This window comes from Lactuca serriola, chromosome 4 (genome assembly GCF_051521515.1).
Source record: "Lactuca serriola cultivar US96UC23 chromosome 4, Lser_US96UC23_V15, whole genome shotgun sequence".
NCBI lineage: Eukaryota > Viridiplantae > Streptophyta > Magnoliopsida > Asterales > Asteraceae > Lactuca > Lactuca serriola.
Window position 1 is genome coordinate 361,733,979 of NC_136411.1, and position 23,241 is coordinate 361,757,219.

General features: G+C 37.0%; 1 protein-coding gene across 1 annotated transcript; it reads right to left on the reverse strand.

The window, feature by feature from the left end:
• Nucleotides 1-18,880: 18,880 nt before the first annotated feature.
• Nucleotides 18,881-20,140, reverse strand: LOC145097632 (Ribosomal protein L25/Gln-tRNA synthetase, anti-codon-binding domain-containing protein). The gene is made up of 3 exons (XM_079035238.1): nt 19,732-20,140; nt 19,379-19,508; nt 18,881-19,289 (listed from the first exon to the last, which is right to left on the reverse strand). Exons 1-3 carry the CDS (start codon nt 20,095-20,097, stop codon nt 19,066-19,068), a joined length of 720 nt encoding a protein of 239 aa, XP_078891364.1. The 5' UTR covers nt 20,098-20,140; the 3' UTR covers nt 18,881-19,065.
• Nucleotides 20,141-23,241: the final 3,101 nt, after the last annotated feature.

Consider the following 23,241-nt stretch of genomic DNA (forward strand, 5'->3'; position numbering starts at 1 on the left):
AGACTTGAAGGACTTAGGACCGATAGCTCGCCTTATTTCCTGTTCTTGTTTGATTGTGGGCTTAGGGTAGTTGTTATCCGTCCGACTGTCGTTGATTTCTTAGTTATATATCATATATATTAGTGTTGGATACGAGTATTTTCATTTCATTTGATTTTTAAACCACTAAATTGACAAGAACCATACACACTAAGTTGACTATAATAGGTATAGTTAAGGCCACTATTACTCGTTATAGCTACTACTCTACACACTATAATACACTCTATTACGATACTATACACTAATAAGAGAACACACTACGAGTTATACAAAAGACTACTACACTATAATACAAGAGAAAGCACTAAGAAGGAGATAACACACTAACTCACTACGAGATGCTCTATTCGCTACATACTACGCCCAGAGTTTTCCGACAGGAAGACGACGCTATATGTATCGATCTATATGGGGCAGACACTATTACATCCCGACTGCTAACTTCAGTCCGAGCCGTACAGGCCCAGGGGTGCCACTACTTCATTAGACTGTGCATGACCGGGAAGGTCATGGGGTCCTCTATTATTCACACTATCGGAAACATACAAGAAATACACTATAACCACACTAAAATACTAAACTAAAGGCTAAATTAATATCCCAAAGTAATCAAGTATCTAACACTAAAGGAAGTTTGCACCACTATTATTGACTACAGGCAAAACCTTCCATATTGCATTACTTATTTGAGATTCACTATTATACTTTTACAATAGATGGTTTTCAAAGATGAAAATTACATATTTCTTAAAGGTTTTCACTTACAATGTATTTATGGAAAATATAGGATTTTCTAGGTTTTTCTTCTACTTATGAATGTAAATTGCAGCTTTTCATACTATCGGTTCTAATGCTTTTTATACAAAAACTCACACTAAACTCTTATGAACTCACCAGCTTTATGTTGATATTCGTTTTCAAAATAACTTGTATCCTCAGGTCAAAGATAGACAGGTATAGGTGCAGCATTTTGGAGAAGGTGGAGCATACAAGATCCATCTCTTATTTTTGTATTACTTTTGGTGTTTGATAAACATTACAAAACACACTTGTAATTAAACTCACTATGTAATGCAATAGTTGTATGTTTCTTGTTTTTACTATTACGCAATTGTGTTGATACTGTACATGACGTCCTCCACCCCGAAACGTATTTCGCCGTTATCGGTTTTGGGGTGTGACAATCTCATTAACCAGGATGAGATTTTGGTCGATCCGGCCAAGATTGAGGTTGTGATGCAGTGGGAGGTTCCGAAATCTCCCTTATAGAATAGTAGTTTCTTGGGTTTGGCGGGATACTATCAGAGATTTATTCAGGATTTCTCTAAGATTGTGGTATCCCTCATTCATTTGATGAGGAAGGGAGTGGATTTCATATGGGGCCCTAACCACCAGTCGAAATTTAAGACTCTTCGACGGAGGTTATGTGAGGCCCTAGTATTGACCCTTCCGGAGGGATTCGAGGATTTTGTAGTATTTTGTGATGCATCCATCATCAGTTTGGGGGCGGTCCTTATGTAGAGAGGACGAGTGATTGCTTATGCTTCGCGTCAGCTAAAGCCGCATAAGTCGCGATATCCTACTCATGACATGGAGTTGGGGGCAGTGGTGTTTACCTTCAAGATTTGGAGATATTTTCTTGATGGGGTCCGTTGTACTGTTTACATGGATCACAAGAGTTTGAGATATCTTATGGATCAGCCAAACCTGAACATGAGACAGCGTAGGTGGCTAGAAGTGGTCAAGGATTATGACTGGGAGATCCTTTACCATCCAGGTAAAGAAAATATGGTAGCGGATGCATTGAGCCGCAGGTTGGCTGAGTCTTTGGTTGGGGAGATGTGTATGAGGATATCCCTTGATTCTCCGCTTTGATGTTTGATCAGGGAGGCTAGGCAAAGGGAGTTTGGAAGGAGAACCAGAAACAGGGAAGGATCAGGGGCGAGATTGATAGGTTTGTCACGAAACTGCGAATCTTCACTCCAACTTTCCATCCTCAGAAGGATCTCTGAATTCTAACCATCTTCAACCCTTGCGATAAAAAATTCCCCTGGAACTTCCAATGATCAAACAAACTCATGTGGTTGCTACCTTCATCTCCTTGCTACCGCTTCTTCCCTAGCAATGGTAGAGATTGGACCCAAAGGTCCTGCCTAAGATGACTGGCGATCCTACCTAAACAAATGCTATTACATCCGAACTCCGACTTTGTTGAAGAACTAACCAACTGATCCAACCATAGATCTTCCGAATGATACCCTTGAATTGACCCCATCAAAAACCCGAAACAACAACCGAAGAACTGAATCATGCTCAGCAAGATACGGCCCACTAATGACTCTTAGCATGCAAAATGGAATATAGCCTCTCTTGATGATATAACCCAGGCAATAACAGAGAACTAAGCCAAAGATAATGCTTACCTATACCCAAACAAGATTCTAAAGATATATAAATACCGATAATAATCAAGAGGAAAACAAAAGATAACATACCCGCAATAGCAGCTGATGAAATCATGGCCTCCCCTTCCCGCTGAAGCACTTGCGATGGGACCCGAGTTTCCCCAACCACTAAGCGTAGGCACTTCGCCCTAATATGGCCAGACTAATGACAACGATGAAACAATTCTACCTCCAGGGTGCATTCTTGGTGTAGGTGGGCCTTCCATCCGCACCTACCACATTTAGACTTGCCACGCACACGCTCATCTGCTCCTTCAACCTTCGCGTCAACATCGTGGGCCCTCGGGCCTCTAACACTAGACATGGCAATGTACAACTACTCAGATGTTGCTAGCCGAGACAGACTATGAGTCTACTTCCTCTTCCCCAGTCGCCTCTCCAAACCAATCTCATGTTCCCGAATCACCTCGACCATCCATACGGCCTATACAACCAAGATCCGATCCTCGAACCTGGCGACCAATCTATCAGTGACACGACCAATGATGTCGGGTAACTCCTCGCGTAAATCTTGCGAAACCTTTGTGGCAATCCAACCATGGGATCGATCTCCCAGAATGCATGATGCATAACCCACCTCCGAACCCTCACAATAAGAGATAGTAGTAGGATCCTCCTTCCCGAAGGATTCTAGAGCTCCACAAGCCTTGAGCTCCTGATGGGCCCCCAACTGTCCTGCTACAATCTCGGTCCGAAAATCCCTGAGACGATCATCCAAGAGTTCCAAAATCTCCTCTTTGACCGAACCAAAGATCAAAGGAGTCTGCTCCAAAATACCACGGGTAATCTCCGACGAGATGAACTCCCGCATCTGTTCATCAATCGGCTCGGTACCTGCACCTGAGCCTGAACCCGATCCCGAACCTCCTTCCTGAGTGCTCATCACCATTCTAAAAAAACAACCATGAAAATGATCATAACATACCCAAGAATCCTCACCCCACAGGCTTCCTAAATTCTCCAAGACACTTCCCGATTCGAGTATGGATCATGTGCTTTCAGTAGTACGGGTCCAATAGTATCTTCCACACCTATCCATACTTTCCTCAAGAATCATCCCAAATCCTCTAAGTCACCTTCTCAAACTGATACTCCAAATACTCACTAATAGCGCAACTAAACCTACTGAACCACTTCCTAGGATTTCCTAAGTCTCCGACCTCACCCTACCATCAACCGATGAAGAACTCCCCATAATGTCAGTTAACTACCTCATGAATACAATCACATGCAACAAAGCTTAGATAATCCTTCGAGTAAAAGAATCATCCCTACAACGGTTACACTCAAACGAGAGCTGCACAATAGGGTCAAATCTATCACTCTGAGATTATTCAACCTTCGCCACATGTGACTTAAGATATTCACTTAGTAGCTAGCTCACATCACTTAAGAGTTCCACAAAGCACAAATCAAGTAGCATTCCTGCAATAGCACTCCAATCCATAGAATAACAAAAGAACAGTAAGACTCACATACCACAACCCATGCTAGGAACTTTCACTCTCACTACCGATTGCTTTATGCATGCAAGTTATACACAATACATGATCAAATAGACTGTAGACTAAAAGACTCTGTCATAGGACCACAACCAAATGATGAACATGAATTAAGGCCAAACCAATCATTTTAGAGCTATATGATCCTAATCGTATACAACTTTTAAAGTATACACTTAGCAATTACTGATACCAATACATATTCCCAATCTAGCACATCATCCAATGCTTCCTAGGCTACAAGGCATCACATATCAGACCAACCTATCATGCAATTCATGAAAGTATACCTAGCCTTATCCTAGCATGCACACATTCATATCATATAACATATCATCATGTATGGGTATTCTGGGATTCTCTTACTTGAGCTCGACTGATTACAGGCATCACATCCCTTATTTCTTTACAAAATCCTTTTTGAATTTATTATTTTTACAAAAATCTTTTTAGAACTCAATATCTTTCATAAGATTATCATTTTTTCAGTTTGAGTTCAGTCACACCCGAGAGTGTGCCGGAATCCTTCAAACCAAGGCTCTGATACCAACTTGTAACGTCCCAAAAATTATGAGGTAAAAAATTCATTTTTAATTCGAACAAAACATTAATTATCTTTAAGACAAAAATTCATTATCATTTTCTACATATTCAAAAATACTTTATAGGAAAAAAAATTATCTGAGTACAATCCCAAAATAATCATAATGCGGAAAGATGGGTGGATGTGTTGCGATCAAGCCAGACCCTTTCCTTTCAAACTGGAAGTACCTGAAACATAAACTGAAAATCATAAGCACAAAGCTTAGTGAGCTGCCCAAAATACCACATACTAAACATACATATTGCCAAGCATATCTAGGTGTCGGCCTACCCATTCGGTCTATTTCAACCGGATACTGCCAAACATATATGGGTGTTGGCCTACCCCTTCGGTCTATTTCAACCGGATGCTGCCAAGCATATCTGGGTGCTGGCCTACCCCTTCGGTCTATTACAACCGGATACTGGGTCCATTTCGGTAACGCCCGCAAATCCGGGCTAGTCAATTTAGAGGAAATAGGGGTCGAAAACGAATTTTCGACAAAAGATTATTTAGAATAAATAATCTTAACCAAGTTGTAGTATTCATCACAAGGTTTCCGCACATATAAAGAACGCCGAAATCCGAGTTATAACGAAAAAGTTATGACCCGTCGAAGTTTCGCGACGGAACCGACACGGCACCGGGAAGCGTAAATAGTGAATTTATGATAGAGCGAGATTTAGCTTTAGCGATCTAAACGAAAGCCGTAGAATATGTTAAACTAAGAACATCGATAAAAAGAACGCCTAAATCTGACTTCGTATGAAGAAGTTATGATTTTTCGAAGTTTCGAGCTAGCAGTGTACAGCCCGAAATTCGAATATTAGATCGAGTGATTTTGAGTCGACACGACCTAAACGAGAATCGAAGATCTCGTTAGGAGTAGCGTAACGAGAAAAAAAGATGGGCGAAAACGGATGTCGGATGAAGAAGTTATGAGGATTTAACGGAAAAATCATGTCCCGGCCTGTTAATAATATAAAATTTAAAATCGAGCCAAAATTAGCCGACGAAGTCTAAACGAAAGTTGTAGAGTACGTTCCCACCTTCGCGTGGATATAAAGAACGTCGAAAACGGAGCTCGTATGAGAAAGTTACGAATTTCTAAAGTTGAAACATGAATCTACGAAGTCTGTTGCAAGGTTGATGACGTGGTTGCATCTGGGCCGCCCATCGCTGATGAAGGAACGCGCTTCGGATCTTGACACGTCGCCCTTCGCATACGCCCCGCGTCCGAGGTCAGTATGCCCCACGTACCCTCGCCTTATCTCTTCCGATGTTGCGAGCCAGCTGGTGCGAAGCTGGCACCCTTATCCGAGACTACGCCCAGCGTAGCTGCTGGATGCGTCGCGTAGTCCGAGGCTGCTGGGGCTATAAATAGCATGCGAGCCATTCCGAGTTTTTCACTCCAAATCCACTTCTTTCTCTCACTAGTTTCTCTCTCTAGCTCATATAAGCCCCCTAAACCCTAGAAAAACCCCTTAGCACCCTAAGGAAGCCCCGAGGCTCCCGGAGTCCCGAGAAAAAGGAATTTTTCGGTTTCGAAACACTGCTCCAATTAAGTTCCGGTTTTCGATAAAATTCACTGTAAGTGTGCTACGCTTACGCAATTTTTTATATAGCTTTCAAATAATTATAGGAATGTTATTAGGTCCTTAAAATAATTATTTGGGCTATTATTGAGTAGTATTAACGCTTAATAATAGTCAGACTAATTAATTTGTCGCGGTTATCGTTAAACTAAACCCTAGTGGTATCGATACTAGGTTTTATCGGAGGAATATCGTTTTGAGAGTATTGAAGCGCTGTCCGGGTGCTGAGTCACCACCTAATCAGGTGAGTGCATAGTTACCTTCAGCTTATACATAGATATGAAGTATTTAATATAAATTACGTGTTGTGTGTGTGTATTATCTGTATACTTGCTATCTATGCTGGATGAACGTTTTATACATGTTTTCAATGATTTAAACCGTATATGTATTTTATATCTACAAAATGTGTTGGGTAAAACATGGGTAGATGTAATAGTTGTTGTGTGACAAAATAAAATAATGAGAGGCCTCGTTATAGCTGTTCTTGATGATCTAGTCATCTAGCGGAGTATAGATGACGACCACGGACTATTCTAGGCAGTCCAGTGGAACACTAGCAGGCTCGCAACCTATAGGTGTTTATTCGAACTGTGTGTTTATTTGAACTGTGTGAACTGTGTGCTCACCAGGGATACTCCATCCCAATGATAGTCCTTTGACTTGGTCCCTTGTGTTAGATGTTTTAGGGACGTAATGTGAGGATAACGGGAATGGGTAATTGGGTTGATTGTTTGATGTTTAAAAATAATAATTATATTATTGTGGGTTGAAAACCCTATGTGCTCACCAGGTTTCCCAACCTGACCCACTCAGTTTATTTATATCACAGATGTTGATATGAAGTGACATTACACTGAGAGATTTAAAGAGATGTAGATCACTAGTGTAAATAATTGTAAGTTCTGTTTATGTTTATATTTCTGTATTAACGATGACATCCCAAACGTTTTAAAATGAAATAAATACGTTTCTTCGAAAAATTTTTAATAATGTATTTACCATGTTTTTCTGGGAACAAATTCCGCAACATTTTTATAAAATGAAGTACTCTGATTTTTATAGAGCATAAACAAAATCGGTCTTTTCTGGCCGTGATTTTGGGGATGTCACAGTTGGTATCAGAGCATTAGTTTAAGCGAACTAGGAATATGGATTTATTTCTAGACTTAAACTTAGATTGCTAAGCGATGATTGTGAGGTGTGAGCACTAGATTATTTTAGGAATTGTGCCTAAAATGCTTTTAAGTGCTAAATACTTGTGCTTGATATGCTGTTATTTGTTCGGATCTATGGTCTGTTGCCGACCAGATCTGGAAACCTTATGTGTTTAGGATTCTAAGCGTTTAACTACGATATTAGAACTAGCATATAAACGTTTCGGAGTGATAAGGATGATTTAACCGTCAATCCTAAGTAAAGATCTAGATTCACCTTATTCGGTGTATAGATCAAGATGGCAAGAACCCGTAGCGGAAACGTGAATGCAAATGGGAACCGAAACCAACCCCCAGTGATTGAGCAAATACCGGTTGTGGTAGCCGCTGCTGAGCCAATAACGATGGTCGGAGTACAAGCGATGATCCAGGCGATGTTGGATCGTCAAATGGAGGAAACCAGACGTTTGCTCCAGCAAAATCGAGAGGAAGCAATCATTCAGATCGAACAGCCCGAGTTGAACGAAGGGCAGACTGAGGAAGGAAACTACAGTGGGACTGTTGGTCAAGTCAACCCACCAATAGTTCAACAAAACAACTAAGATGACGAAGTCGAGAGGAATGGATGCAAGTACAAGGATTTTCTGACTTGCAAGCCATCGACTTTCACTAGAAAGGAGGATCCGATTGGATCTCGGAAATGGAGTTAGCTTTCATGATGTGCGGTTGCAGAGGAAAGCTACAGACCACGTTTGCAGTACGTCAGTTTCGAGGAGGCGCTGTACGTTAGTGGAATACCTTGGGGAAGACTCTAAGCCCCAACAAGCCCCTGCAACTGACATGGGCAGAATTTCTGGTGCAATTCAAACGAAAGTATTGCTCAGCTCAAAACCTGCTTGAGCTAGAGAACCAGTTTCTAACCCTGAAGAAGGGAAGCATGTCAATCGATGAATACACGAACAACTTCACAGAAAAGATGGAGTTTGCCTTGCGTCTTGTTCCGGATGAGCTGACGAAAATCGACAAGTACGCAAAGGGACTTCCATGGGAGTACGCGGTGCCAGTGCGTCAGGCACCTACTCTGGAGTCAGCTATCTGGGCTGCCAAGTCTGTGGAAGATATGATTAAGGGAAGAGCTGCCAACAAGATTGAGGTTGGCGAAAAGAGGAAGTTTGAGGAATCTACGAGGCCCAATAAAAAGATCAATTCTGGTTCAAAGGAGTCTAGCGGAGGAGGAAACAAAGTGAAATGGTGCGAGAAGTGCAAGAAGAATCACTTTGGGAAATGTAGTGAAGAAGTGACTTGCTACAAGTGTGGGAAGACCGGACATTACGCCAACGAGTGTAAATTCAACAAAAGGGTGTGTTACGAATGTAACGAGGAAGGGCACTTCAAGCAAGATTGCCCAAAGAGAGAAGGGGCTACAAAGCCAAATGTGCCGCCAAAACCAAAGGCAAGAGCGTTTCAAATGATCCTTGACGAAGCAGCTCACGATGCAAGGAATCAGGAGTAAGGATGGATATATAGAGATTGAGTTATGAAGAAGCCATATAGATAGTGTCATATGATGTAGCCTATTAGAGGCATAATCTAGGGTGAACTTGAACACCCATGTAATCGTTTCAAGAAGTAATATAAAACCTTTGTTTTGTTATCTGATGTGTTAATTTGTTGTGTGGTTTTCTTGTATGGTGACTTGGAAAAACTGTGGGACAATACTTGGGACGAGTATGAGTAGGTGTGAATGGTAGTAGATGCCTATACTACCGGAAGCACAGGACTCACACTTGCATCAGGGAAGTCACAAGGTTACCAAGAAGCTAGTAAATGATTTCGTTTTATTCAAGTATGTCATTACCATTGTTTCGGTAATGACTAAGAAGATTGTTGATATTCCGACCCTAGTGGTCATATCGAATTGAGTCCGACTACGCTAAGTATGATATGTGGTTTAGAAAATCAAGATCGATGTAGCGTCCGACTTAAACCAAACGATTGAAATCAAAGCGATCAATAGGAATATCACGCTCGTTGTTAAAGAAGTTGGTAGCTAGAAATGCCTAATGTTAAAGTGTGATTATATTACATTAGAACATGAAGGAAGGCATAGTCTATTTTAGAATTTAACTCTAAGAGACCTAAGTCTAAGTGTTGCAACATACGATGATACGTCATTAGAATATGACACATCGATCCATAGTAGTAATAAAAGAAATCATCTCAAGTTCGTATCGATTAAGGATTGAGATTGTGACTTGAAGGTCATAATTGGGAGTCTAGCCTGAGGTAGAGAGCAGGTGCACGATCGAGTACTGCATACAGTCAATAAGTCTGAGAGATAGACTTGAAGGAATGTAGAAGTTATAATTATTACCTAGGATGAAGAGATGACGTATGGAGTCATTATACGACCCTGTTTCGTTGATGATTCCGGGACGTAATCATCCTAAGGGGGAGATAATTGTAACGCCCGCAAATCCGGGCTAGTCAATTTAGAGGAAATAGGGGTCGAAAACGACTTTTCGACAAAAGATTATTTAGAATAAATAATCTTAACCAAGTTGTAGTATTCGTCACAATGTTTCCGTACATATAAAGAACGCCGAAATCCGAGTTATAAGGAAAAAGTTATGACCCGTCGAAGTTTCGCGACGGAACCGACACGGCACCGGGAAGCGTAAATAGTGAATTTATGATAGAGCGAGATTTAGCCTTAGCGATCTAAACAAAAGTCGTAGAATATGTTAAGCTAAGAACATCGATAAAAAGAACGCCCAAATCTGACTTCGTATGAAGAAGTTATGATTTTTCGAAGTTTCGAGCTAGTAGTGTACAGCCCGAAATTCGAATATTAGATCGAGCGATTTTGAGTCGACACGACCTAAACGAGAATCGAAGATCTCGTTAGGAGTAGCGTAACAAGAAAAAAAGATGGGCGAAAACGGATGTCGGATGAAGAAGTTATGAGGATTTAACGGACCAATCATGTCCCGGCCTGTTAATAATATAAAATTTAAAATCGAGCCAAAATTAGCCGACGAAGTCTAAACGAAAGTTGTAGAGTACGTTCCCACCTTCGCGTGGATATAAAGAACGTTGAAAACGTAGCTCGTACGAGAAAGTTACGAATTTTTAAAGTTGAAACATGAATCTACGAAGTCTGTTGCGAGGTTGATGACGTGGCTGCATCTAGGCCGCCCATCGCTGATGAAGGAACGCGCTTCGGATCTTGACACGTCGCCCTTCGCATACGCCCCGCGTCCGAGGTCAGTACGCCCCGCGTACCCTCGCCTTATCTCTTCCGATGTTGCGAGCCAGCTGGTGCGAAGCTGGCACCCTTATCCGAGACTACGCCCAGCGTAGCTGCTGGATGCGTCGCGTAGTCCGAGGCTGCTGGGGCTATAAATAGCATGCGAGCCATTCCGAGTTTTTCACTCCAAATCCACTTCTTTCTCTCACTAGTTTCTCTCTCTAGCTCATCTAAAGCCCCCTAAACCCTAGAAAAACCCCTTAGCACCCTAGGGAAGCCCCGAGGCTCCCGGAGTCCCGAGAAAAAGGAATTTTTCGGTTTCGAAACGCTGCTCCAATTAAGTTCCGGTTTTCGATAAAATTCACTGTAAGTGTGCTACGCTTACGCAATTTTTTATATAGCTTTCAAATAATTATAGGAATGTTATTAGGTCCTTAAAATAATTATTTGGGCTATTATTGAGTAGTATTAACGCTTAATAATAGTCAGACTAATTAATTTGTCGCGGTTATCGTTAAACTAAACCCTAGTGGTATCGATACTAGGTTTTATCGAAGGAATATCGTTTTGAGAGTATTGAAGCGCTGTCCGGGTGCTGAGTCACCACCTAATCAGGTGAGTGCATAGTTACCTTCAGCTTATACATAGATATGAAGTATTTAATATAAATTACGTGTTGTGTGTGTGTATTATCTGTATACTTGCTATCTATGCTGGATGAACGTTTTATACATGTTTTCAATGATTTAAACCGTATATGTATTTTATATCTACAAAATGTGTTGGGTAAAACATGGGTAGATGTAATAGTTGTTGTGTGACAAAATAAAATAATGAGAGGCCTCGTTATAGCTGTTCTTGATGATTTAGTCATCTAGCGGAGTATAGATGACGACCACGGACTATTCTAGGCAGTCCAGTGGAACACTAGCAGGCTCGCAACCTATAGGTGTTTATTCGAACTGTGTGTTTATTCGAACTGTGTGAACTGTGTGCTCACCAGGGATACTCCATCCCAATGATAGTCCTTTGACTTGGTCCCTTGTGTTAGATGTTTTAGGGACGTAATGTGAGGATAACGGGAATGGGTAATTGGGTTGATTGTTTGATGTTTAAAAATAATAATTATATTATTGTGGGTTGAAAACCCTATGTGATCACCAGGTTTCCCAACCTGACCCACTCAGTTTATTTATATCACAGGTGTTGATATGAAGTGACATTACACTGAGAGATTTAAAGAGATGTAGATCACTAGTGTAAATAATTGTAAGTTCTGTTTATGTTTATGTTTCTGTATTAACGATGACATCCCAAACGTTTTAAAATGAAATAAATACGTTTCTTCGAAAATGTTTTAATAACGTATTTACCATGTTTTTCTGGGAACAAATTCCGCAACATTTTTATAAAATGAAGTACTCTGATTTTTATAAAGCATAAACAAAATCGGTCTTTTCTGGCCGTGATTTTGGGGATGTCACAATTTCACCCCTACTACTACCAAATAATATCATAACAACAATCAAAGAGTCATCAAGCAAATACAAGCATAACTGACAATTATCACAAAGACAACCATCACACTATAACACAAAATAGTGGGCTGACCTTGGTGCCTGCGACCCACGACTACTACAAATGAAGACTCACCTTAAACCACTAATAATCCACTAACTGTTCGGGTCGCTGAACTGGATAACCTCACACCAACTAACAATACATACAACCTTAATTAATAATTCACTCGATAAATCAAAATCTGAGGCCCAATCCATAATCTAACTTCCTAAAGGGTAAAAGCCAATTTTACCCTTTTCTTACTTGGCCCAAAACTAAGATCCAATCCATTAGCACAAAAAGCCCAAATCGCTAAATGGCAACTGAAAGCCCAATATGGACCAACTTTCTAATTGGGCCCAAAACCATCATGGGACCAATACTAAGAAATCCCACAGACTATCTATGGCTCAAAGTCAGAAGTCTAATGGCCCAACACGGCCCAAACCTTAAAAGGCCCAAAATCAACCTGCTGAGGAGTACGCCCGGCGTACCAGAAGGGTATGCCCCACGTACACACCCTCGAAGCACAAAGTACCAGTGATCGATTCAAAATTCAGCATTACGCTGAGCGTACCTCCACGTACGCCCATCGTACTCGATAAGGACCCTAAAAATCAACATTAAGCTCTTAATGGTTAAGTCAATGACTTCAAAACTCAGATATGACCCTAATGATATGTCTTGACACGTAAAGTTGGCAACTTTACTCCATTTTCATGGCTTAATAGGACCAAAACCTTACTACCAACCATAATAAGCACCCAAACTCATGCATGGTCCAACACAACTCATCAAGATGACATTTTTATGAATAAGGGAGTTCCCAAATGTCAAGATCCAACATACTAAGCTCTTGGAATAGCCCATACTCACAAGGATGACTCTAAGGACCAAAATGAACCCAAAATACTCCTTAAACTAGATCTAACACCTACAGTCATGAAGATAGAAACTTTATACTTCTAGAAGATAGAATCAAACCTTCTAAATAAAAATCAAGTTTTATATATTCTATTAAATTCATTAGTGTTAAAAATGAATTAAAATAAGGAAAAATTATTTCATTAATATAAGTGTATTTATTAATTGAGAATGGATACATTTGGACCAAAAACTCCCCCACTCAACCGTGAACCCTCGCCTCGGACCCCACCATTCTTCGGACCGTGAACATATTTCGGTCTAGCACCGAAATCAACATTGCGAAGGGTCTCACTTTTTGACTGCAAACTCTACTTTTGGGCTACTATTCCATCGAAAAATCTATTAAGCCCATTAAATTGGACCGAAGACAAAGGTTTGAGGCCCATTAGGACCGAAAACCTTCTTTATATATAAGTGTTCGACAGTGAACACAATTCATTTCCCAATTTCCAAACCGTAAACACCCTCATTTTGCTCTCAAAAGTCATCCGAAATCCTCTCAAGTATCATATGTAATCATCAAATCTTCATAGGATTGTGTCCAGATCTTCGTCCAATATTCAAATCTTCATACTTTTCCCAAGAATATTCATAATCCCCTTCATATCTTCAAGTGTTTTCCCAAGAACACACAAACACACCGAAAACTCCCCAAGCCCACCGAAAACGTTAAGAACACTCCAAATAATTTTGTAAATATTCCTTACATAATTAAAGTGTGGTCTAACACTTCAATTTTTATTTAAATCGTTATTTAACCTATTATTTAAATTAATATCTTATTAATTTAAATACGACGTCGAATATAATTATTTTTAGGATAACGTTATTCGCGCGAACGCTAGCCCGAGGATCGTCTCTATAGTTTTGCTATCCGAACACGAACACGCACAAGGGGTGAGCTCATACCCCAACGTTTTCTCTATTTTTCCATGGTTTTTTTTTTTTTTTTTTTTTGGGGGGGGGGGGGGGGGGGGATACAAGTGCAACACAAGGAATTTTTTTCGTGTTAACATCCAAATGATTTCAATTAATTTTCAACGTTTCCAATCTTTCAACTGTAACAAGCTTTCTAAATTATTTCAACTGTTTCAACTATTGATTTTTTTTCATAACATATTTATATAATTATATACGTCCTATTGATATATGAATATAAACTCTAAACCTTTGTAACATGCTGAGCAAATGAGAACTTTCAGAAATATTTTCATTATAAACAGAACATACTTATAAACTATAATATGTATAGTTTACGGAACACTCATATCATCATTACTAAAAACTAAATGCAGAGATACAATACAAACGAATAGATAAACTATAATTTGTATAGTTTATGGAACATAAGTACTATTTTAATAAGTACAGGTTTTTACTACAGTAACCAACATGTAAACTATAGTAGGCATAGTTTATGAAACATATATATACAGTCATTCATTTCAAGGGATTTTCAGTTATTCTACACGTAACCGTCAGTATAGCTTTGTGAGACACACTTCAGGTACTTACCTAAGTACCAACCAGACACACCTTAACTGTTAGCTATAGTTAGACCGACAGGCATGGGGTAACAAATGTCATATCGATTCTGACGCCTGAAGAACGTCGTTTCAGGCCATCCTAGGTCATCAAGTATGGTTATAATAACTCACAATTTGGTATTGAACAACACGATTAGTGTATGAATAAGTAAACCGCTTCACATAGTTTTATTATTAATGAAACTACAACACTGTATTTTTCAAAGCAACTGGTGAACCAAGGTACTTACATTTACATAGTTTTTATACAAATACAAATACAGAGTACTATTCCATTACATGGAAAACATACTTTTTCATGGTTTTATATGATTCAAAACTACATTATAATATCTTAAGGTACGATAACAGTACAACATAGAATATAGGATTTTCTGGGAAAACATGCTTTCGCTTTCAAGGAACATCAGACGGATTTCAAATATAATCATGTTTATGAACTTATCAACTTAAATGTTGATACACTTTCAAAATCACTTGTATTCTCAGGGAACCAGTAGACAGGTACACCCACAGGTTTTTGAGAAGACGGATCCTTGTAGAGTCACGTCTTTTATACTTTTGCTATACACGGTGTCATACAAACTATGTACTGAATATATGTAAATACTATATTTTATCAATGTAATGGTTGTGTTTGCTTTGATTATTGTTATGCAATTGTTGTGATACTGTACATGACGTCCTCCACCCCCGAACGTTTCTGTTGTTCAAGACCCTAAATTAGGGTTTGGGTCTGACTATAATACGCCTTGCGTACTTTTGGTACGCCCTGCGTACTCCCTTAAGCATCCGCGACCAATCTGCCTAATACGCCCCGTGTACTCCCATGTACGCCCAACGTAGTAGGCTAAACACTAGTACGCCCCGTGTACTAGGTTTAACCCTTGAACCACCAAACTTACGAAGGCCATAACTTCTTCATTTTAAATCTGATTTCGACGATCCTTATATTCACGGAAAGGTGACAAGAAGCTCTACACTTCTATCAAATCATCCTCAGCTTAAAACTTCCTGAACTAAAATCCAAAATCCAACAAAATCTCGGACTGACACTTTACCGATATACACATTGGCTCCAAAACACAAATCGAACACCCGGATCATCTAAAATACATTACCCACGCCCAAATGGGTCTAAATCTCTCTTTCCCAAAGGCCCTAAGCCTTATGATAACCAATCTTCGGGTTACCGCCCCAAATTAGGAAACGATTTGGAATAGGGCCTTACAAGTTGTTAGTTTTTGTTCAACATATTGTAAAATTTAGCACAACTTTGCAACAACCATAAATTCCTCATACAACATTAGAACGAGTTGATTTTTTTCCCAGGTTGTAGTCCTTTGTATTGGCTTCATTTTTCGTTTAAAAAAAACTTAATTGGTTAGGAATTGACTAACATACACAACCCTAAAGAGGGGCTGTTAGAGTTGTTGGTTTTTGTATCAACATCTTGTAAACTTTTAGCCCAACTTTGAACAACCATAATTCCCTCATACGACTTCAGAACGAGCTAATATTTTTCTCAAATTGTAGTCCTATGTTTTGGCTTCATTTTAGGATTAAAACTGCTTAATTTGTTAAGAATTGACTGACTTATGCAATCCTAAACATGGGGTGTTAGAGTTATTTGTTTTTTTTGGTACATAATTTGAATTTCATAGCTTAGACGTTGGAAAAAATAGTGGATTCTGTTGCGATATAGTTAAAGTAAATGACGTGTTACTGTCGCTGCTAAAGTTAAGGCAATTGACATATTTAACAAATATCAATTTCATGCCCAATCATTTTTTAAGATGACGGAGTTGATATATAAAAATGGTTACGGATGACTCTATAGCATGATTAAGTTATTTTAAGTTATGTTTTTTGTAGTTGTTACGAATATTAAATTTGACTTGTTGTGGTATCCATTATTGGACATATTTTTTAAATAGTATGATTTTCATATTTCTTTATGTTTGGATCTATTAATAACTTATTTTTTTATATTAGAAATATGTTTCCAATAAAAGATATATATATATATATATATATATATATATATATATATATATATATATATATATATATGGAATCACAAATGAATATACTTGTTCTCGCGTTCTCTCGCGTTCTCAACCTTTTAGGTGTTCTCATTAAATATATATATATATATATATATATATATATATATATATATATATATATATATATATATATATATATATATATATATATATATATATATATAAGATCAAATGAGAACACTTAAAAGGTTGAGAACGCGAGAACAAGTATATTCATTTGTGATTCCATGTATTCATTTGTGGAGAAATAATAATTTTTTACGCATAATCAATATTAATATGCTTTTCTCTTCAATTGAAATTAAATGAGTAAAAATTTATCATTTCTCCACAAATAAATACATGGAATCACACTTAAATATACTTTGTTCTCACGTTCTCAAGTTTTTTGATGTTCTCTTTTGATCATATATATATATATATATATATATATATATATATATATATATATATATATATATATATATATATATATATATTAATTGAAAATAAATTAAACTATTTGGTAATAAGTAATGTTAAAACAAAAGATTATAAACATAAAAGATGAATATTTTGACAAATTAAGATGTACATGATAATACATTTTTATAAAAATATGTTGTTTGACAATAAATAAACAAGGTAAACAATATCAATTCCATTTTCATAGCTTAATACAACCAAACAAGAGAAATGATTATCATAAATATTTCTCTAGTTGATTCTCAGTTTTACCAAACAGTAGAATCAATTTCATTCTCCAGTTTAATTCTCTTTCTCTGCATTTCCATTCTCGGCTGCAATTTCATTTCTCTATACGGAAAAACATGTAGTGAAATAGCAAAATGGTTTTATGATGTAGGTATTCTATATTCCTTTCATATGCTTTTTTTTAATAAAAGATGTTGTTTTTTAAGTTATATAGGCTATTTTTATGTTAAGCGTTTTTTTTTAGTTTTTATGTTAAAACTTTGTTGTATTTGTGTAGGTATTCCTTTTAATGTTGCTACATATTATAGTTTTAATATCATGGTAGAAGCAATTGGACAATTTGGTCCGGGAATGAAACCACCTAGCATGAATGAGTTAAGGGTTCCTTTGTTAAAGAAAAAAGTCAGGAAGCCATTAAAGGAAAAATGGTGGAACACGAGCAAGATTGGGCCCAAAAAGGGTGTTCAGAGATTGTTGGCATGATTTAGTGGTGCATAAAGATATAATAAACTTTTTAGTGACTTCTCCACATGGATCTGTTTTCAAGAAATCCATGGATGTCTCAGAAGTTTCAAATAATGAAAACTTGTTGTTTGGTTTTCTTTATGACATGGTTGAAGAGGTGGGAGAGGTCAATGCAAACTTCTTGCTTGGTGTTCTTCACTAATGACTACTTGTGCGCCTTGTCTACATGATGCCCAAGCATTCGCATCGTGAACAACTAAGGTTTTGTTAGGAACCGAAATATTTAGTTTGATCATTTTCCTAACGAAAATTAAGCTATACAATTTAAATTATTATTTATATATTACATAACTATCAAGGTTGAGGTTGGGATCGAGGGGTATCCTCAATTCTATCCACATACTCAGTTATTAGTTCTTGGATTTTTAACCAAAGAATTCCTAGCTTTTTGAAAAAGTCATATTTTCAATTGAAAGTAAATGTTTACCCAACACATTTTAACTTATTGACTTTTTTTGAAAAGCTAATAAGCTAACAAGTCATTTTTAAAAGCACTCCCAAACACTCCTAACAAACATAGATGTAATCAAATTGCAAATTGCCTAATCTCGTTTACAAAATTCTTAGATAAAATTTGGATTAAAAAATCAACCAAATGTAGTCCTTATGTGGTTTTTTTTTACACCAATGATCCTTGTAGTTTAAAAACATGGCACCACAAGCCCTTATGGGTGCTCCATTTGTTTTTGGCAATTTGCTATATGTAAAAAAACACTTTTGCCCTCTTTATTAGTATTATTTTGTTTTCTATTCCATTTTAATATTATGTTGTCTCACTTTTAGGGTTGTCTCCTATGGATAAGCAGTTCGCAGCGTCACAAAGAGATGTTATTGTGTGTGTGTGTGTGTGTGTGAGAGAGAGAGAGAGAGAGAGAGTGTGTGTGTGTGTGTGTGTGTCTTGTGATGGAAGAGAGACCTGTGGTTGATCATCAATCTTATAATGTTGCCCAAAAAAAAAAAACAAGTTGATCATAATATCACCAATATATAAAAAAAAAACAGTCCTACTATCTCTATTGATTGCTACAGAAGCACAAGTTGGGCAAGATTTTTGAAAATTATTGCATAAAATCCCACATAACAATGCAAAACTACAAACAAGTACCTTATGTTTTGAACTTTCTTGAATCATGAGATTTAATAGGTGTGCCTACTGTGTGGGCTTCATGCTATCAATCTTAGCTGCAACAATCTTGCAAATGGGTAAGCTTTCATTTTTGCTTAGAAGCTCTAAAGATGAATGGACATTAACTTCCTTCATGAACACTTTATCTCCAATGTCCAGATTGCTAATGTCGATTTCAATCTTTTGAGGAATGTGCTCTGATGGACATTTGTACTTCAAACTTGTTCTTATCTTGTTCAGAAAACCACCTGGTGAAGATTCATAGTTTCATAGTAATTTAATCAAAATTGTGTTCTTATTTCTACAACAATGGAATCGACACAGAGAGTATACAAACCTTTCTTGAGACCAGGGCAAATATCTTCTCCTTTAAAGACAATGGGAACATCAACCTTGAGTTCTGTTCCTTCGTCTGCCCAAACAAACACCAAATTCAAAAGCTTTCCTGTCTCTGAATCCCTATGCACCTACAATCAAATCCACCATCATTTCAATCAAATACAAAAACAGGTAGAATCAATGTATGAATTCCAATCTCGATTCGAAACCCTAGTTATACACAATTGCTTGCAATAACAGTTTCTGAAACGTAACAAATGTAGTGTTATCGAACGCCTAATTCACATAAACAATTGGGAAAATGGATCGTTTGACACGACAACACCACTAGAAAATGGAGCACTACATTACCTTAATCGGGAGAACGTTTCCGGATTCAAGTAGAGTTGAAGAACCCGATCCGGCTCTGATCTGTAGAGGAAAAGTGGTGGAGCAGAAATAAGGAAGCTCAATGGAGTTGAGAATAGACTGAATCTGTCGTTTTTCGGTTGTTAAAAGATGTTTTCTAGAAACAGGCCTCGGAGGAGTACCACCGCCGCCGGTGCTAGGGTTAGGTTGCGCGAATACGACGGCGGGTATACGGCCTTGGGCTCTATCTTTTACTGAAACTCTATTACCGCTAATCTCCCTAGGAATGGCTTGAATCGTATGGTATGATCTTGACGTCTCCGCCGTTTTCCTCAGGGCAACCACCGCTGTGCGCCACCACTTCGACATCGTTGTCTGTAGCAATCTCTCACTGAAGTGAAGAAACACTCGAAGCTCTTTTAGGATTGTGGATTAGTAAGTAGCGACTTCTTTTGTTGGGCTTCAAATCACGATATACTATTGGGCTTTTCAAATGAAAAAATTGGGCTCAAATCTAATCTTAAAAAAAAAAAACAAAACAAAAAATAAAAAGATGAATTATGAATATATTACCGATTAAATTGGTGATGAAATTTTATGAATTAACAGTAGAATTGATGATGAATTATACGGTGACAAAAAACTGTAATATAGAAAAATTTGATGGCAATCATAAATTATACAATGAACTACTAGGTGGATGTGATAATTTTGATCAGTTATCTGTAAATAAATTGATTCGAGATATCAGTTGCATCGTTCCACCGAAAATGAATATGATCGTGTTTTAAAGGATTTTTTGTTTTAGTCATCTTCCATTGCATCACATTACATCGTTCAACTAAAAATGAAATGAATATGGTTGTGTGTTTTAAGGATTTGTTTTTTTGACAGGACAAAACAAGACAGCTTTGGACTGATATGAAATGAACAAAATTGAACAACTGTTCCATGGCTATCTAAATGGATGGATGTAGAGTATGACAAGGGTATCCAATTGGATACTCTTGGACTTTTACCAAAGTATTATTATTTACTTTTAAAAAAGTTAATAGATATCAAGAAGCGGATGTAGAGCATGACAATGGCATTCAATTGCATACCCTTTGAACTTTTACCAAAGTATTTATATTTACTTTTAAAAAAGTTAATAGATATCAAGAATTAATGTTGCATTCCCTTGATATAATAGTTGGATGCCCTTTTGCGGTTAAAGAAAGCTATGACATATTTAGGGTTCACATTTCCCTTTATTCAACATAAAAAAGTCAAAATTTTGAAACGTATTGTAATACGGCAAATATCGATCAATATCTACAAATATTGATTTTAGTCAAAGATAACACACCGTCATTAATACGCCTTATCGTAGCTTTTATAAAATCCCAAAATAAAAAACTAAAAACCATAACCACTAGACATTGTACCGATAGATAATCATTTTTAAAATATAAAAACTCATAAACAATAATGACAATTTTTGTTTTATTTATTGGTTTTACTAGTTGTGATACTCATATATTATACAGGTTAATTAAAACAAAATGTTAAATATAAATGATTAAACAATAAATTTTTTGAATTTGAAATTTGAAATAAGTAAAAATTATAAAAAAAAAAAAACATGAAAAAATTAAATTAAAATTATGTGTTTAGTTGTGAGACTTGTGTATTAAATGTGTTAATTATAACAAAATATTAAATACCAATGTTTCAATTGTAAATTTATTTAAAATTGAAATTGAGATTTAAAATTTAAAATTTAAAATTAATATAATTATTATGGTATGTTTAATTTATAGAAACTAAATTAATGATATATTCAGTGGCGGACGCAGACTATGTTAGTAGGGGTGTCCCTCATATTTCAAGCGGGTGCACCTAATAGAAAAAATTAAAAAAATTAAAAAAAAAATAAAATTACACTACGAGCCGGAAATTGAGCAGTGGTCCGGGACCCCCAATTCTCCACATAGGTCCGCCACTGGATATATTCAAAAATGAAATATGAATTAAATGACAAATGAAAAATAAATATCTCAAAATTATACCAAAATGATATGAGACATAATACATGAAAATATTACAAATGGCAAAAAAAATCTTTCGTTTATTAGAAAAGATTTAAAAAATTACTTTAATTGATTGTGTAGTTCCAAATATTTAAATTATACTGTATGTTAAATTATTTCGTGGACATCTTAGTTATTTTTTTCTAGATCTCTCACTATGTATCTGCATGTGTCTTTGATGATGATGAAAAAGAATATTTTATCCGTTTGAAACTTTTAGTTTTAATAAAAAGTACTTCCATTTGTTATTTCATTGACGTAACACTAGCAAATTTATGTGAATTACTTTTGGTCTTACAAATTTGAATGCTCACTTGTATAATTTATATAACTATGGGGAAGCGATATGTGTATCGGATGCAATGGAATATAATTAGGACAATAGGGTGACTTGTGAGAGAACATCTCAATAAATGATAAGGCATGGTGAGAACTGAGACCTTAAAGTAGGGATATTTTTAGTGTTTCGTCCTTAATTCATGAATTTATGTCCCATTCATATATTATTGACACGTGTGGTCAAATAAGAGGGGCCAACGTGTATATTTGGTAGTTTAAATTAATTTAAATCTTATTATTAAACTATTAAAACTTGTAATTGCTCATGAAGAATAGTGATCAAAACGGGGCGGATATTAGAGGGACTATAATTCATGTTTTTGTACACATACATCCCGGTCTATGTGGGAACCTGATAGATAGTGGCGAATCTAGAACTAAAATCAATGTGGTTCATATATAAATAAAATGGAAAAAAAATATGAAAATGTAGGTATTTTGACAAAAATAATGTAGTTCCTTATGTTTTTTTTATATAGAATTGTTGTATTAAAAAAGAAAAAAGGGAACATGACTCAGGGGGGGTAACTACCTCTTATCCGTGTTCACATATTGGCAACTTCTTTTTTTTTTGTACATAATAAAGCAACTAACTTGTTTTAACTGTTTAAATTACACCAATATTACCGGTTAATACATGTTTTAACCGGTAACTCAAAGGGAAAATGACTTAGGAGGGTAACTACCTCTTATCCGTGTTCACATATTGGCAACTTCTTATTTTTTGTACATAAGAAAGCAACTAACTTGTTTTAACTGTGTAACATCCCAAAAATCATGAACAAAAATTTCGTTTTTAATTTAATACTAAAACCATAATTGTCAAACCATTAATTTAATACTCCGGCATCGGGCCCCGCCCGACATCAGGCCCCGTCTGGCATCGAGCCCCGCTCGGTATACAGATCTGTCTCTCTTAGGCCCTGCCCACTAAACACATGCAATCATATAACATGCTAACACATAAAGAAACATACTCTACGGTATCACTGTCCTAAGAAACATACTCTGCTAATAATGAGATACGGAACTTCGTCCGTACTCAGCTAGTTCCAGCCAGGGCTTTAGCAGTGCAAGGTGAGTTTCCTCACTGTGTGAATGG